Raw genomic sequence first — 15,644 nt, forward strand, 5'->3', positions numbered from 1 at the left:
AACAAAACAATGAACTGTGAGCAACAAAACGCTACCACCCCCACCCTTATATCCATTTCCCCTTTCCCCCTCACTAGTGATAGCACTGTATCTGGGTTTAGGTTTTAATTAAAGTTATGTCACAGTAATACTGTTCATTAATGGTAACCCATAAATCATGGTTTATTGTAATGCGCAAAAAGTCCATTATACTATTTCAAGGAAATATTGCGGTTTGAATTTTGGTAAGGCTACAAAAGGGAGTGAGTTCCAGAACCATAGACTATTCATTTGTTTACTATTTACATTCCAACTTTAAAGGAAACAGATCTGCCCAATGTGGCTTACAAGTAAGATCAAAACACATTAATACAATCACATTCAAAGATACCTCATCAGGAACCTTATCACAGAGCAAGATGTCAGGTGGCCTGGAAGAGATGGGAGAAGAACAGGGATACAGTCTCTGAAGTAGTTCTCACTTGCCTCCTTTGCTTTCCTACATATATAAATTACTACTGGATAGCCCAGAGTAGACTGCTATCTTCTGTACTTTAGTCTTGTTAAAATACACTTGTACTCTATGTTAATTGCTGACTACCCATTCATGGTAAACATGATGAAAAAGCATTTAACATGGGAATTCTGGTTGATTTTTGGCATGGACATTGCCCTCCTTACACACTATATTAAGTTCATATGCCCACATGAGTTCCATGGGACTTACTCTCTAGAACAAATCATTAGGAGTGCAGCACAAAACACATTAATTAAAATTTGATTTCTAACAACTGTTAAAACAAAGGTTTCTACATTCTTTAGTTCTCCAAGTCACACCAAAAATCTTTCTGTGTTTGTTTGCTTATTTCATAGAATCATAGAATCATAGAGTTGGAATAGACCACAAGGGCCATCGAGTCCAACCCCCTGCCAAGCAGGAAACACCATCAGAGCACTCCTGACATATGGTTGTCAAGCCTCTGCTTAAAGACCTCCAAAGGAGGAGACTCCACCACACTCCTTGGCAGCAAATTCCACTGTCAAACAGCTCTTACTGTCAGGAAGTTCTTCCTAATGTTTAGGTGGAATCTTCTTTCTTGTAGTTTGGATCCATTGCTCAGTGTCCGCTTCTCTGGAGCAGCAGAAAACAACCTTTCTCCCTCCTCTATATGACATCCTTTTATATATTTGAACATGGCTATCATAGCACCCCTTAACCTCCTCTTCTCCAGGCTAAACATGCCCAGCTCCCTTAGCCGTTCCTCATAAGGCATCGTTTCCAGGCCTTTGACCATTTTGGTTGCCCTCCTCTGGACACGTTCCAGTTTGTCAGTGTCCTTCTTGAACTGTGGTGCCCAGAACTGGACACATTTGTTTTTATTTGTCATCAAACAGGTCTCCAAGTGACTTAAACTGAATAACGTATTGTTGTTGTTTAGTCGTTTAGTCGTGTCCGACTCTTCGTGACCCCATGGACCAGAGCACGAATGAATTATAAAATAGAAAAGAAATCATATAAACTGTCCTGTCTTCACTGCTAGCAGCTGTAATTCTGATAAAGGCTTTAATGAACAAATCAGGTCAGCACATAGACAAGGCACAAGTTACAAGGTGCAGCAGGTACCTAAGAGGTATAGGCAACTGGCCAAGTGCAAATAAATATATTGATCCAACAAATGACATGGGCGTAGCCAGGGGGCGGGGAAAGCCAACTGTCCCCCAAATCAATAAAAATACATAGCTAAGTGAGGTTCTCCCCCCCCCCAACGAAAGGTCTGCCCTCCCTAACAAAAATCCTGGCTATGCCCATGCCCCTGCACATTCCTTTTGAAGAGCAGGATAGGCGCAGCTCATAGAATGGCAAGCAGCAAGAGTCTTGGGATTGGGCGAGCAAACAGGCATTCCTTCAAGCAGGTTAGGTCTGTGATGTATGTTCCTGCTGGTGCTGGCAAATGGAGGCAGTTTTGGCCCTAGCTCAGCATCTGATTTACACTTCACTAACAGAAGCAGTGCCAGGGGTGACTCTACAGCAGGAGGTATCTAACTAGGGGTGTCCAATATCAAAGGAGCAGAACATTCTTCTGCCAACCCATATGGCCCCTCCCCTGGATCAAGTTCTCATTCCGTGGATTACTGGTCTCCCCTCTGGGCTCAGACACTTCTTGGAAATCCCAATTTCACCTCCCCAATCCCACTAGGACCCTCCACAGTGTCATCCAGCTCCAATTCCCTGAACTCTTCCCATTTCTCCTCAGGATCTGACCATCACCTCCATGACATCTCCACAGGCCTCATTAACATTCCATACAGTATCATATACAGCATTTAAATTACAGATTGCACCTAACTTATAATATTAGTAATCTAAATACAATTTCAAACTGAATAAAGGGTTCTACTCTATTTAAGGCCCTTTGTCACAATTCTTCTTGTCCCATGATAATGTGGCAAAGAGATTTACAATGGCACTGCTCCTAAGCAAGTTGGGGGTGCTCTACTAGGGCCACATAAATCATTCCTAGGCACAGCCTCTGAGAAAATTGGTTGCTGTGGTGTCAGGAAGCAACTTTCAGAAGTTATAGTTCATTTAAAAGACTCATGGAAAAACTTGAAACGCCAACTCTGCCTCCTTCAAATCCCTTTTGCATTAGGACCAGGAACATTCTATATTACACCTGGGAGACTAGACAAAGATGCTGCTAAAAATAGTCCAATCTCAGTTTGATCACTGGTATCAAGCTGTTTGTTTATCCTATAAGCCAGTTAAACCTGGATATTTCAAAGGCATTGAAGCTTTATCAGCCTAAAGGACTGTGGAGTTGACAATGACAAAAGCACACATGCTGAAAAAGGACTGTCACACAAGCCAGTCCTATTGCTGGAAGCTTAGAAAGATAATGCAGAATTATCCACCATGGCAATACAAAGAATCACTGTAACCTGTTGGGTGCTTTGCACATAGTGAGAGACCACAGCTGAATGTCTTTTGTTCCTCTTTCTGTCATTCTTGATAAATGTCTTAACAGTTCAAATATAATTGCCAATGCTACTTCCTACATTTTCAAACCGAAATGGAGGAAATTCATTTCAATCTAGTCAACTACAGACACTGTCTATACTAGTTCTCTACCCCACACCAGGGTCAAACTGAAACACTTTCAACCTGCATTTGCACATGTGAAGATGTTTTCACTGAAGGTAACTTCCAGAGGGGTAGTAGTATTGATCTTTTGTAACAACAAAAAAAGAGTTTTGTAGTATCTTAAAGGCCAACAAGGTTTATCATGGCATTAGCTTTTGTGGGCTATAGGCCACATCATCAGGCGCATGTTGTAACTATTCCTAGGGGCTAGTCTGGCCCTGCTGATCTGGTTTTTATCTTTTTTCCAGTTCAGTAGGTGGGTACTGTAGTCTAAGAAACTTCTGGTGTAAATCCTTAAGCTGCTAGACAGAAGAGATGTTGTCTTTAAATAAAATAATAATTTTAAAAGCTCAGAATCATTAGAAGCTCCCAAATTATTCTGTGGTTCGATTAGTATACCTTAGTAAAAACAATACATATTTATGCCAAAAAAAGGTACCTAGGAAGTTAAAATAAAATCAAGGATTTTTAAATTTCTAATAAGAGCCTGTGGGTAGCTCAAATTTATCAAGAGTCTAATGTTGCTAAGCTGTATGTATATCCTTGCTTGTGTTAGTTTAATAAAATATTTCCATTTTATTTTAACTGTAGAAAGAATGCCATTAATATGCAGCTCACTACAGTGTTATAAGTCTATGGGGACATACATTGGAGTTTATGACTGCTATCTGCAGTCACAATTTCCCTTAAAAGTAGCTTGAAATAATTTGTTCCCATGTCTAATATCAATTGCACACCGTGAGGGAAGCTGTGGCAGTATATTTTGTCCGTCTAACTCTTGTTAAACTTCTTTGCTACTATCTTACACTCTCAAACATTCCTCACAGAAGTAACAGTCAAAGCCAAATGAATCCTAGAGACTAAAGAGACAGCTATATTCACACAAAAATAAAACAGAAATGTTTGGAAAGAAATTGGGAAAAGATACCCAATGATAGAGATATGATACCATAATAGAAAAATCAGGTATACTTCTACCAATGCTACTTTTTTGTAATCTGCTTTGAGGTTTTTTCCTGCAATCAAAGCAATATATAAATTTTAATAAACAAATAAATAATAGAAGTGCTAGTTCGCAATACAAGTGTTAGTACACACACACACACACACACACACACCACCTGCCCTTCTTGGTGGAAAAGTCTAATTAGTTGAATAGGTTCATCTCAGGGACAAAGAAAAGAAAACACGAATAAGTTTTAAATTCATTCTTGGCAGAGCAGGTGGTAACAGCCTCTTTAAAGTGCAGCAGTAATCAGACCACACTTGAAGAAACCTAGGCCTGTCCTCAGAACATGTAAACAACTATAAGCCAGTTGCAACATCCCTTTTCCTGGCTTTGTGAGCAGCCTAGAGAATTATGGTGCAACTATTAATAAGTAAAAAAAACTAATTATTAAACAGATTCCTGACCCAAGTGCTCAAACGGGTGATTGCCTGACAACTCTATACACTCTTAAATAGACTGATTAGCCTACTCCGGTATTTTTATGTTAAAAGGTACTCCAAGACTCAGCCTGATTTCAAGAACTGAGAGGAAGATGAAATCTCAAGGGTGCAAAAAAAGGTTGTGTTTGCTGTGTGTGCTCTAAAGCAGTGTTTCCCAACCACTGTTCCGCGGCACACTAGTGTGCCGCGAGATGTTGCCTGGTGTGCCGCGGGAAAAATTAAAAAATTCGAAAGATCGGGCGGCAGGATGGAGCCCGGGGATCCCCGCAGAGGCGGAGCGGCGGAGGCGGAGGCTGCCCCCCAGGTAGGGCTGCGTCGGGGGGGGGTTATTTTTGCAATGCTGCATCCGCGCCGGAGGGGACGCATCGGACCGCGGGGAGACCCCTTGGCGGGCGTGCAAGGCAATGCATGCGTGCAGGCGTTGCATGGAGTGCAGTGCAATGCAATGGCAACGCGGCGCCCTGCATGCATGCATGCAACTTCCACCGGCGCTCCGGACTTGGCAGGTGAGGGGGGTCCCCAGTGGGCGGCAGAGAGAGCCGGGAGGGCGAAGGGGAGCCAGGGGGGAGCAGCGCTGCTCCCTGAGCCGAGCCCGGGGGGAAACTTCGGCGTCGTTGCGCCGGGTGTTGGAAGCGGAGGCTGGCGGGGGCCCCTCACCTGCAAAACCTGGTCGCCTCTCATATATTTCGTGCATTGCATTCATCGCCCGCTTTCTCCTCCAAGGAGCTCCCGGGGGCGCGCGTGGTTCTCCCCATGTTATCCTCGCAACAACAGCCCTGCGAGGTGGGTCAGGCGAGTGGACCAAGGGAGCACCCAGGGATTGTCCTGGCCAGGTGGGGTGATTTGAACCCTGCTCTCTGCCCGGTCTTTGTCCTCATTTAGCCCCCACATGTGCATGACTGTGCATGACTGAGGTTTTCCCCCCTCGTCTTGGCTATGGTGTGAGTCTGTGCTGTTAATTAATGGGGTTCTGCCTTCGGAGAAGATGAGCCAGCCCTCAAGGAGGTGATTATGTAATTTGCTAGCAATTCATGTCCCTCCCGGCGTGACGCTGCGCGCTGACGTCACGGGGCTGTAATGGTGGTGTGCCTCGAGATTTTTTTCATGAAACAAGTGTGCCTTTGCCCAAAAAAGGTTGGGAAACACTGCTCTAAAGTACGCTTTTTCTTCAGTGGTACAGTGGTACCTCTGGTCACGAACGGGATCCGTTCCGGAGGCCCATTCGCAATGTGAAAAGCCCACAACCTGAAGCGCCATATCTGCGCAGGTGCACGGTGCGATTTGGTGTTTGTGTGCATGTGTGAAGCGCAATTCAGCACTACTGCACATGCACAAGCAGCGAAACCCGGAAGTAACCCTTTCCTGTACTTCCGGGTCACCGTGGGATGCAACCATGTTATGAAAAAACATAACATGAAGCAAACGTAACATGAGGTATGACTGTATTTGAATAGCACACTGTGGTCACTAGTGTACTCTGCAACCAAATGAAGATAATATGAGAGGTGGGCTGACTTTCTTTCATCAGATGCATGAAGTTGATTTTAGACTACAAGAGCTTATGCCATAATAAAAAATGTTCATCTTTAAGGTATGACAGGACTCTGGCATTTTGTGCTGTAAGTGGTAGCCAAAGTAAAGAGACAGCCAAAAAATAAGTAGAGAAACTTCCACCCTTCTCCTCCTCCACAAATACACACCACTATTCCCAATTATTTACTTTTTAAAACAGCCCACACCATCATGAGTGACCTCATAACTTCATACTATTTCCTGAACCAATTCTGATCTTGTCCCACATTTCCCCAGGACGCAAAAGCAATTAGTATGCAAATATCAGGTAAACATAGGTCCATCCACTTAATTTCCTAAAATTTAGAAGTCTCAGGTAAATTGGGTTAATACTTAAAAGTGGGGCCAATATCCTGAGGACAGTTAATTAAGCCATTGAGGTTATATGGAATGGTTTATGACCTCCCCCCCCCATTTTTTTTTTTGTTTGTTTTTTACCAAGGATAGAAAATCAATAGTAGATGCATCTGTCCAATGGGAATTTAAAGTGGGCACATTCAAAGTGTTATGGAAAGAAATATATATATTTTTATAAGATAATATAAAGGGTTTGAACAACAAGTAAAAGAACAAACAGAAACTCAGGAAATTGTGTTTTGGGGGTTCACAATGTGAGCCAGGCAAAAGTACCTTGGAGGCAACTTGGCTGTAGTAGATGCTTTGGAAATTTCTAAATTGAGACAATCATGGCTGGTAGAATTCTTATGTAGAATACTATTGTGGTACTCTAAGCTGGGTGGCATTTTCAAGCTGATGGGACTTCTATGTTTGTCCAGGTTAGTCATTCTGTAACCTTTAGTTTAGTTCAAAACTTAAAGTATTGTTAGCAGTTGGTTTAAAACTTTTTTGAATCAAACAATTAGAACATGCTTTTTGTTCTGCCTTCAGCTCTTTAATGATCTACTCTTCTTAAAGCCAGAAAACAGTTCACACACTAGATGTAAATTTCCAGTGGCAGACAGAGAAACCTCTCCTAGTCATGAAATGTAACTGTCTCAGAGGTAATTAAGAAAGTGATGCTTTTGCAGACTCCCTGCCCATCAGGGATCTTATGTGGCTTTTGGGCAAGATGTTAAATCCTCCTCTCATAAGTCACTCACTCCCAATCGGGTTCCCAGGAGCTGACAGTTTCTCAGTCTCTAGGTGTAAAAAATGACTTTTTCAGAGCATCAGAGATTAATCCCCTGTTCACTCTTATCTCCAGAGTGAATTCAATAGCCAAGATTATGTCTTGGCCATCATCAATTACCATGTAATTATCTCTATTGGAAGCCTGCTGACAGAAGGCATTCAATCCGTCATGTTCTTCCCCCGGAAGTCCAAAAGCAGCCTTACTGGATCAGGGCAAACATCCATTAAGTCTGGAATCCTGTTCTCACAGTGGCAAACCAGATGCCTATGGGAAGCCTGAGTAATACAGATGCGTTCTCCCTACTTGCAATAGCCACCAATTAGCATTGTCCTGTGTCCAACAGTAGAGATAGAACATAGCCTTCACCTCCAGGAATTTGATTAATACTCTTTTTAAAGCCATTTAAGTTGGTGGCTATCTTACCTGCTAAAAAGAGTGAATCAACAGCAAGAAAGGCTCTGGCAGAGGCCTTCCCATTTTTGCACCTCAGTTGGAAGAAATATCAACAACCTCAGATATGCAGATGACACAACCTTGATGGGAGAAAATGAGAAGGAATTAAAGAACCTTTTAATGAGGATGAAAGAGAGTGCAAAATATGGTCTGAAGCTCAACATCAAAAAAAAACTAAGATCATGGCCACTGGGCCCATCACCTCCTGGGGAAGAAATGGAGGCAGTGAGAGATTTTACTTTCTTGGGCTCCATGATGGTGACAGCAGTCATGAAATTAAAAGATGCCTGCTTTTGGGAGAAAAGTGATGACAAACCTAGACAGCATCTTAAAAAGCAGAGACATCACCTTGCCAACAAAGGTCCGTATAGTTAAAGCCATGGTTTTCCCAGTAGTGATGTATGGAAGTGAGAGCTGGACCATAAAGAAGGCTGATCGCCGAAGAATTGATGGTTTTGAATTATGGTGCTGGAGGAGACTCAAGAGTCCCATGGACTGCAAGAAGATCAAACCTATCCATTCTTAAGGAAATCAGCCCTGAGTGCTCCCTAGAGGGACAGATCATGAAGCTAAGGCTCCAATACTTTGGCCACCTCATGAGAAGAGAGGACTTCCTGGAAAAGACCCTGATGTTGGGAAAGTTGGAGGGCACAAGGAGAAGGGGACGACAGAGGACGAGATGGTTGGACAGTGTTCTCGAAACAACCAGCATGAGTTTGACCAAACTACGGGAGGCAATGGAAGACAGGAGTGCCTGGCGTGCTCTTGTCCATGGGGTCATGAAGAGTCGGACACAACTAAACAACAAGAGCATTAACATGTACAAACCACAAAAAAGGTAAATAGGAGTGATCAACTAAGGTAGTCAAAAAATAGTTCTGCAAATATCTGTTATTCTTCTCACATGGAGAAATGGAGTTATATAACTCTTTGCCTTTGTTTTTTTCATGCGAGAGCAAGCATGCTAATGTTCACAACTCCTCAGCCCTTGCTTTAAGTATGTCAACTGTTCATTTTTAATTGCCCTAAACCTGCTGCATCATGAGGCACATGAATCTTGTAGCTTTACAAAATAGATATCAATTAACCATTAGGGTTCTAGAAAAAAACACCAAGATTATCAGAAGCCTGAAGCATGCTGATAGTGTCATTAAATAGTTCAGTCACTAGGTGGCACTAAAGTTTATCTCTGGAGTCAGGATGCTCTCATTGTGAGAGAAATAAAATAAAATAAAGTAGTAGTAGTAGTAGTAGTAGTAGTAGTAGTAGTAGTAGTATTTCTAGTTTAGTGTGATGTGCCCTCTAGGCATCCCGTGGCAATAAGAGCATAATAATAGAATCATGAATACGGAAGGACCATCTATCTACTTACCAATCAAGATTACAGGGTGCCACTGTCAGAAGGATGGTGCACCATACATCACTATCAGTATTAACAAATATCTCTGTAAGCCTGAGAGACAGTGGAAGGAGGAAAACCTTCCTTTTTTCAGAAGGAAATATGCAGGAAAGTGGGGAGAGGGAGATCAGTATCTGTACTGCTTTCTGGAAGCTTAGAATTGAAATTGCTAAAGGGAACTCTCTGCCAGTTTTCCTAGCAGCACACTCAGGAGCTCTTTCTATTTGTTGTAAGCCAAGATGGTGGGGACTTGAACAAATCATAGAAACTGTAAAGAGAAATGTGCCTGTATCCCAGGTACCACTAAAGCACACCAAGGCAGTTTACCATCTGCACACCTGGGCTGCATCCTTTTGTTTGCTCCTGCAGCAATATTACAAAGCCATTATTGCTGTCACTACAGACTATGCTTTCAATTTATTTTTTTGGTAAGGTGTTTTGAAAGCTGAAAAAGGCTTAAATGATCTCAGGTTTAGCCTTTTCAGGTTTAGCCTCATCTTTTCATTTCTTAAAACTCTGGGCTATCTACAAAGCCAGAGATATAACATCTTAGAACCACAGGACAAGAAAGTACTATGAGACCATGTGGTCAAAGGCTTTGTTTGCAAAAGTGAAGCATTTATCCACCTTCACCACAATTTCCCATAAACTAATCTACACTGTCTAAACCACAGCATGCCAGAGGCACAAAGAACAAGTGCACTGCAGGTGTACAAATACATCCAGATAACTCACTCAAGTAAACTAGACCACATATTTTAAGTGGGAAAAGGAAAAAAGCCACCGGAAAATCTAAGCAAAATGAAAATGCCTTCCCAACCTCTAGGGTAGGATAAAACAACAAACGAAACTTGCAGTCGGTTTCTTACCCCAAAGCAAAACTGACTCACTCTAATCATCAGAAATCCTTTTGATGCTTTCTGCTTCTCACCACAAATGATGGTATCAAATATGGCTGCTTTCATTCAACTGTGGGTTTTTTCACTTGCAATTTGAAGAACCAGGATCTTAAATCGGAATCCATCGAATTGTCACAGCAGAGTTCTATATTTTATATCAGAATAATCCATGACTAGCATTGTCATTGCGGAAAAATGAAATCAAGATTTTTAGAGACTCACCAAAGTACCCAAAAAAGAGCAGTCAGACCCAAGCAAAATGGAAATTTAAACAGGAGCAGGCAAGATCTAAAAACAAGATCTAATATCAAATAGAATGGGGGTAAAGACACCGGCAACGCATTGTGGAAAAACAGGCAAATAGTTTTGTCACTACTGCCTTTCTTCTTGCCCTCTAACGACACAGGTTTGTAACAACTGCTCCTGGTTTCCTCTCATTGTTTCTGATTATTTTCATGTACTTGCATACAAAATGGAAAGTCTATCCATGGAAGCATTGTCTGTCAGTGGATCCCTTCATTACACTTGATCCCTTCATTACAATCCTGAAACTGGTAATGAGGTAAGGAATGAGCATATCACTCTCAGATCAGGTGTCTCTCAGAAAGTGGTAAATGAGCCCATTAAATTTTAATAACATCCAACTTTACAAACTGTGTTCCATCTGTTATTTCTGCTCCAGTGCTATCTCCTATTAGACTCAAAATAATACATTTGAAAAAAAACGTTTACAGCTTTCTTCCAAAGTAACCTAGTAAATCAGTAGTTTTGCTGCTATGAGCAAGCCTATTTTGGTCTTTACAACCCCTACTTGCTGGAGGTAGCCTGCTTAAATTATTAGCCTGTCTATCTTAGGGAATAAGGACTACTTTTAAAGGAGACAGGTGAACCTTCCCTTACTCACATCTAGAGAAGTGAAGTCCTAGAAAGCAACATGGAATGGGCTCTTTGGAATTAAACTGACAAACTGAAAAAAACCTCTTATGAAATATTTTCCCCTTTCAAGTAAGTGAAAATCCTTTAAACATTTTGTTTATGTAAGACAATCTACAATGTTAGGGAATAAAAATTCTAAAATGTTCACCACCTACAATCCTTCATTGTTTTTGAATTGCTTTCTTTCTTCTGGTGACCTTGAGTCTATAGTTTTTAGATACTAGAAGCAAGTATCCCACTTCTGCTATCCTTTTGACATGGCACCTCTCTTGTGCTTGGCTTTTTCATCTGTTCTCCTAAATTTATGTGACATAAATTCTGCTACAGATTGAGAAACAAGAAGCTTATTGCTGTTCATTACAGTGGTGCCCCGCAAGACGAATGCCTCGCAAGACGAAAAACTTGCTAGACGAAAGGGTTTTTCAGTTTTGCGTTGCTTCGCTAGACGAATTTCCCTATGGGCTTGCTTCGCAAGACAAAAACATCTTGCGCTTTTTTTTTAAAGCCGCTTGAAGAGGCGCAGTTGCGACAGACCGTGATTCGCAAGACGAAAAACATCGCAAGACGAAAAGACTTGCGGAACGAATTATTTTCGTCTTGCGAGGCACCACTGTATTCATTACCCTTCAACACACAGACTGTGGGGCTACAATTTCAAACTCATCCCTTCCTAAAACCAGATACATTACTGATACTGAACTTTGAGTTGCAAACCACAACTCTTCCCATGCATCTCTTTCACTCTTCCTCCAGTAACTGGATTGCTCCTGCAATTTTGGCTTAAAAGCACCCATTTCTATTCTAGATTTCCCCCATATATGGTTCTGCTCAAGTCAACCTGGATATTTATCTCTCATAGATATACTTGTGTTTTGAAGTCTCTTTACCACTTATGTACTGATGTGAACTGTTATTCTACTGCTGCAAGATTTCTGGTTCAAAATTTTTCAGTCAAATTTTGGGAAGGATTAAAATTGGTGACAACAAATGGAAAAGTCTTATTTTCTTGTGACAAATGCAGGGTTTCAACAGCAGTTTTCAAAGCTGAAAGGAAAGTTAGATGAGTGCATATATGCACAATATGTGCACACATTTACCCAATTCAAGCAGAGCATATTTCGGATGCCAAAGTTATACGCTTTAACAATGTAGATGGTAGGGAGCTACATGAAGATACTGAATATCAGATCAATAAGTAAGATTCAATACTTCTGAATGGGCCAATGGGGGGGCAGTCAGGTACACTCATCCTGGGCCTCAGAGGGCTAAGCTTAGAGTTTATAACTTTATTCTAACAAAACTCCCACCCCAGGCCTCAGACAAACTCTGCACAGACCTGTTTCTGATATACTGCACCATCAGTTTCAGTAGAGTATGCAAGCTGTTTGCAGGAATAACTAACAGTGGTGCAAATTTTGAAAATGCATGGACTGCAAGCCTTTCAATAAATGTGGGAAATAAGCCATTTGGTACTCACAAATTGCCTTCGAAGTTTAGTTTTGACTCGCTCTGTCTTGGTTTCTGTGGGGTGGATAGAATAGCTGAGGGCACTTAAGTGGTTATCCACTGAAAGGCTCTTCCTCATGTAGAAGGACCGAGTTCTCAAGGATCTGAAAGGTGCCTCGTCCATGGCAGTGCACATCCTTGGCTGAAGGGCAGGTTCCCTCACAGATTCGGCACAATCATCCTCCAGCTGCCATGCTTCTCCTAGGACAGGGGAGTAAGAGAGAGAAAAGGACCCATAGCCATCAAATAAGTATCCAAAATTAACACTTTTGCTACAAGATTTCCACTTCTTGTCAACATTTTCCTCCGAAGGATAAAAACCATGTTTCCATTAATTTAAGCAACTGTGTTTCCTTCCTGGAGTGAGATTGCCAGCATGAACAACATGTTTTTCTCGTTCTTTATTAAGTGTGTACTGCCTAGGTGTACTGCCTAGATGAATAAATATTATTGGTGTGTGTACTCACACAGGTAATGTAAACCCTTGTCAGTAGCTGAAAGATGAGGATGCAAGCAGTATATCACCTATCTTTTTGCTAGCATGAAAAGAGGTCAAAATGAGGGTGCAGAGTTAAGTGAACATTCTATGGACAAAAAAAACAGTTTGAGAAAGAAGAACATGCATACAAAAGGCAATAAATATTTTTATGAAAAAAGACTCAAAAAAAGTCCATTAAAAATTGAAACCTCTTAGCACAGTACACGCTGCACAAATATAAGGAGCTGGTGTTCTATCTAGTCTGCAACAGTTTAACTACCAGAAGCTCTCTAGGGTCTCAGGTGGAGAAGTTTCCCACAGCTGCTACCAATGATAGCTGCAGAGGCCCTGATCCAACCTCTCTGGTAACTGGCACAAGGGAAGCAGGCAGAGGCCCAACGGAGAGCTATGCAAAGGTTGTCACACCAGGAGAAGACAGGCACTGTGAGGACCCTCCCCTGCCGTCAGAGGGGTGCCACAGGCAGCCAGAAACACAAACCACCCTATCATGGTCCTTCAGAAACACAAACCACCCCATCATGGTCCCTTCAGTCCCATCCTAATCACAAATAAACTAATTTGACAGAGTCTCACAAAAACTCTCCAAAACTATTTCAAAGCAAATGATGTAGACAATATAACAACCCCTCTCCTTTGGAACACTATGAAAGCGGTCAAAAATTAGCAAAACAGAACAAGACATCACAACTCTCTCATCACGCTACAAACATGAGCCAAGGACTCCTTAAACCTATAGAACAAAAAAGGAGGGAACTCAACTCACTAGAAATCAACAAAACAATGATCAATATTCTATATTCAAAACAACACTTTTACGAGTCTGGAGGGAAAAACTTCAGACTATTAGCAAACAGGCATAGGGAAAACTACCATCATCATCAATCTTTATTACAGTCCAGAGACCCAACAAATCGTTACAAAGCAATGCAAAATCAACCAAAATAAGAATTCACTGCATCACTAAAAAAGACGGCAACATAACAAAGAAATAAACTCAGAATTTGCGGAATTTTATTCCAACCTAACCCACCTGAAGAGGAAATCAGAAAATTCCTAACAGGGCTGACCATGCCAACCTTAACTGATGAGGAACAGAAATTCATTGACAGTCCTATCACCCCAGAGGAAATAGATACGGTCCTCAAAAAACTGAAACCACACAAAGCCCCAGGGCCAGATGGCTTTACAGAAGAATTCTATAAGAAATTCAAAGAACCCCTGATGCCCTACATGACCTGTCTATTTAACGACATCATAAAAGAGGGCCCCATTCCTAAAACCTGGACCTCCTCTAAAATAGTATCTATCCCAAAACCACTCAAAGACAGCCTCAAAGTAAAATCATGCAGCCTGATATCATTAATAAACCAAGACTACAAGATATTCACATCAATCTTGGCTAACCACCTAAAAAAAATTCTACACAAATTAATAGCCCCAGACCAGACTGGCTTCATCCCTGGTCGCAATATAACAGACCCTATTAGGAAACTACTGAATATAATCGAACACAGCAAAACAACAAAACTCCCACTGACAATTATGCACCTAGACATCCTCAAAGCCTTTGATTACTTAGAATGGAAATGCCTACTAGCAGTACTAACCAAAATGAAATTTGGTCCCAAGTTCTTACAAACCCTCAAACAAATCTACTCCCAAGCCTCAGCATAATGCAGGACTAACAGTGTGGACTCTAATACCATAGCTATCCGAAGAGGCACAAAACAAGGGTGTCCACTGTCTCCCTTCCTCTGAAACCCCTAGCAATCTGAATCTGAGCAGCAACAGACATCAAGGGAGTGGAAACAAAAGGCAGAACCTATAAATTAGGGCTTTTTGCAGGTGACCTGATGTCATGCCAGACCCCATAAACACAGTAGCTGCCCTAAACAAAGAACCCAACACATTTGCAATGGTGTCAGGTATTTTAGGCTATGTGTTTCAACACACGCTCCTCCCTCAAATATCCAAAAAGAATTCACCAACATCACTAAGGTAAAACTCTGCCACACCAAGTTCAGATACCATGGGGTACAAATAACCAGAAACCTCAACAAACCGTACCTCCACAATTACAACCTCCTGTGGTGTCAAATCAACAAAGACTTGAGAAAATGGAACAACACCAACTTCAGCTTCTCAGACAAAATAGCCATGATCAAAATGATCAACCTCCCAAAAGTAACCTACTTATTCCAAACCCCCCAATCTGATTCCCCCAACCCAACTTCGCAAATGGCAGAAAAAATTACACTCTCACACAAAAAACCAAGAATAAACACTAAAAACTAGGGGGTACTCAAATGCCCTGGCTAACACATCACCAATTACATGTCTTCTTAAACAATCCAGTAATAAAATCAGCACCAACCAGGCCTAAAACAGTTGGATGGCGCCTTGTCTCCTCCTTCCAGCAACACCTGCAGTCAAGCTGGTGACAAATGTATTGCTCTGCTTTCATTTGGACCACATCAGCAAGACCAAGAGGGTGGTCTTGGTCTGAGCAGTCCAGGACCTTCATACACACTGCTCAGGGTTACGCCCCAGAGAGGTTACTTTGGTGCTGCTAACAGCAAAAACAACACGGGAGGCAGCAGTTACAAGTTATCCTTCTCTGCAGCCACAGCAAGCACTGTGATTTTCCAGTGGTTTGACTTCGCCCCCGGAGGTACACT

At 41.8% G+C, this 15,644-nt stretch overlaps 1 protein-coding gene across 5 annotated transcripts in view; it reads right to left on the reverse strand.

Annotated features, from left to right (window-relative positions):
* LOC310692640 (ankyrin repeat and fibronectin type-III domain-containing protein 1-like) overlaps positions 1-15,644 on the reverse strand; it is a 346,685-nt gene that overhangs the window by 255,134 nt on the left and 75,907 nt on the right. For all 5 annotated transcript variants that reach the window (XM_083473610.1, XM_083473609.1, XM_083473608.1 and 2 more), the window contains one exon: positions 12,439-12,668. In XM_083473610.1, the coding sequence (XP_083329736.1) occupies positions 12,439-12,668 (230 nt within the window). The remainder of the gene's footprint in view (positions 1-12,438; positions 12,669-15,644) is intronic.

This window comes from Podarcis liolepis, assembly GCF_965112155.1.
Source record: "Podarcis liolepis genome assembly, chromosome: 14".
NCBI lineage: Eukaryota > Metazoa > Chordata > Lepidosauria > Squamata > Lacertidae > Podarcis > Podarcis liolepis.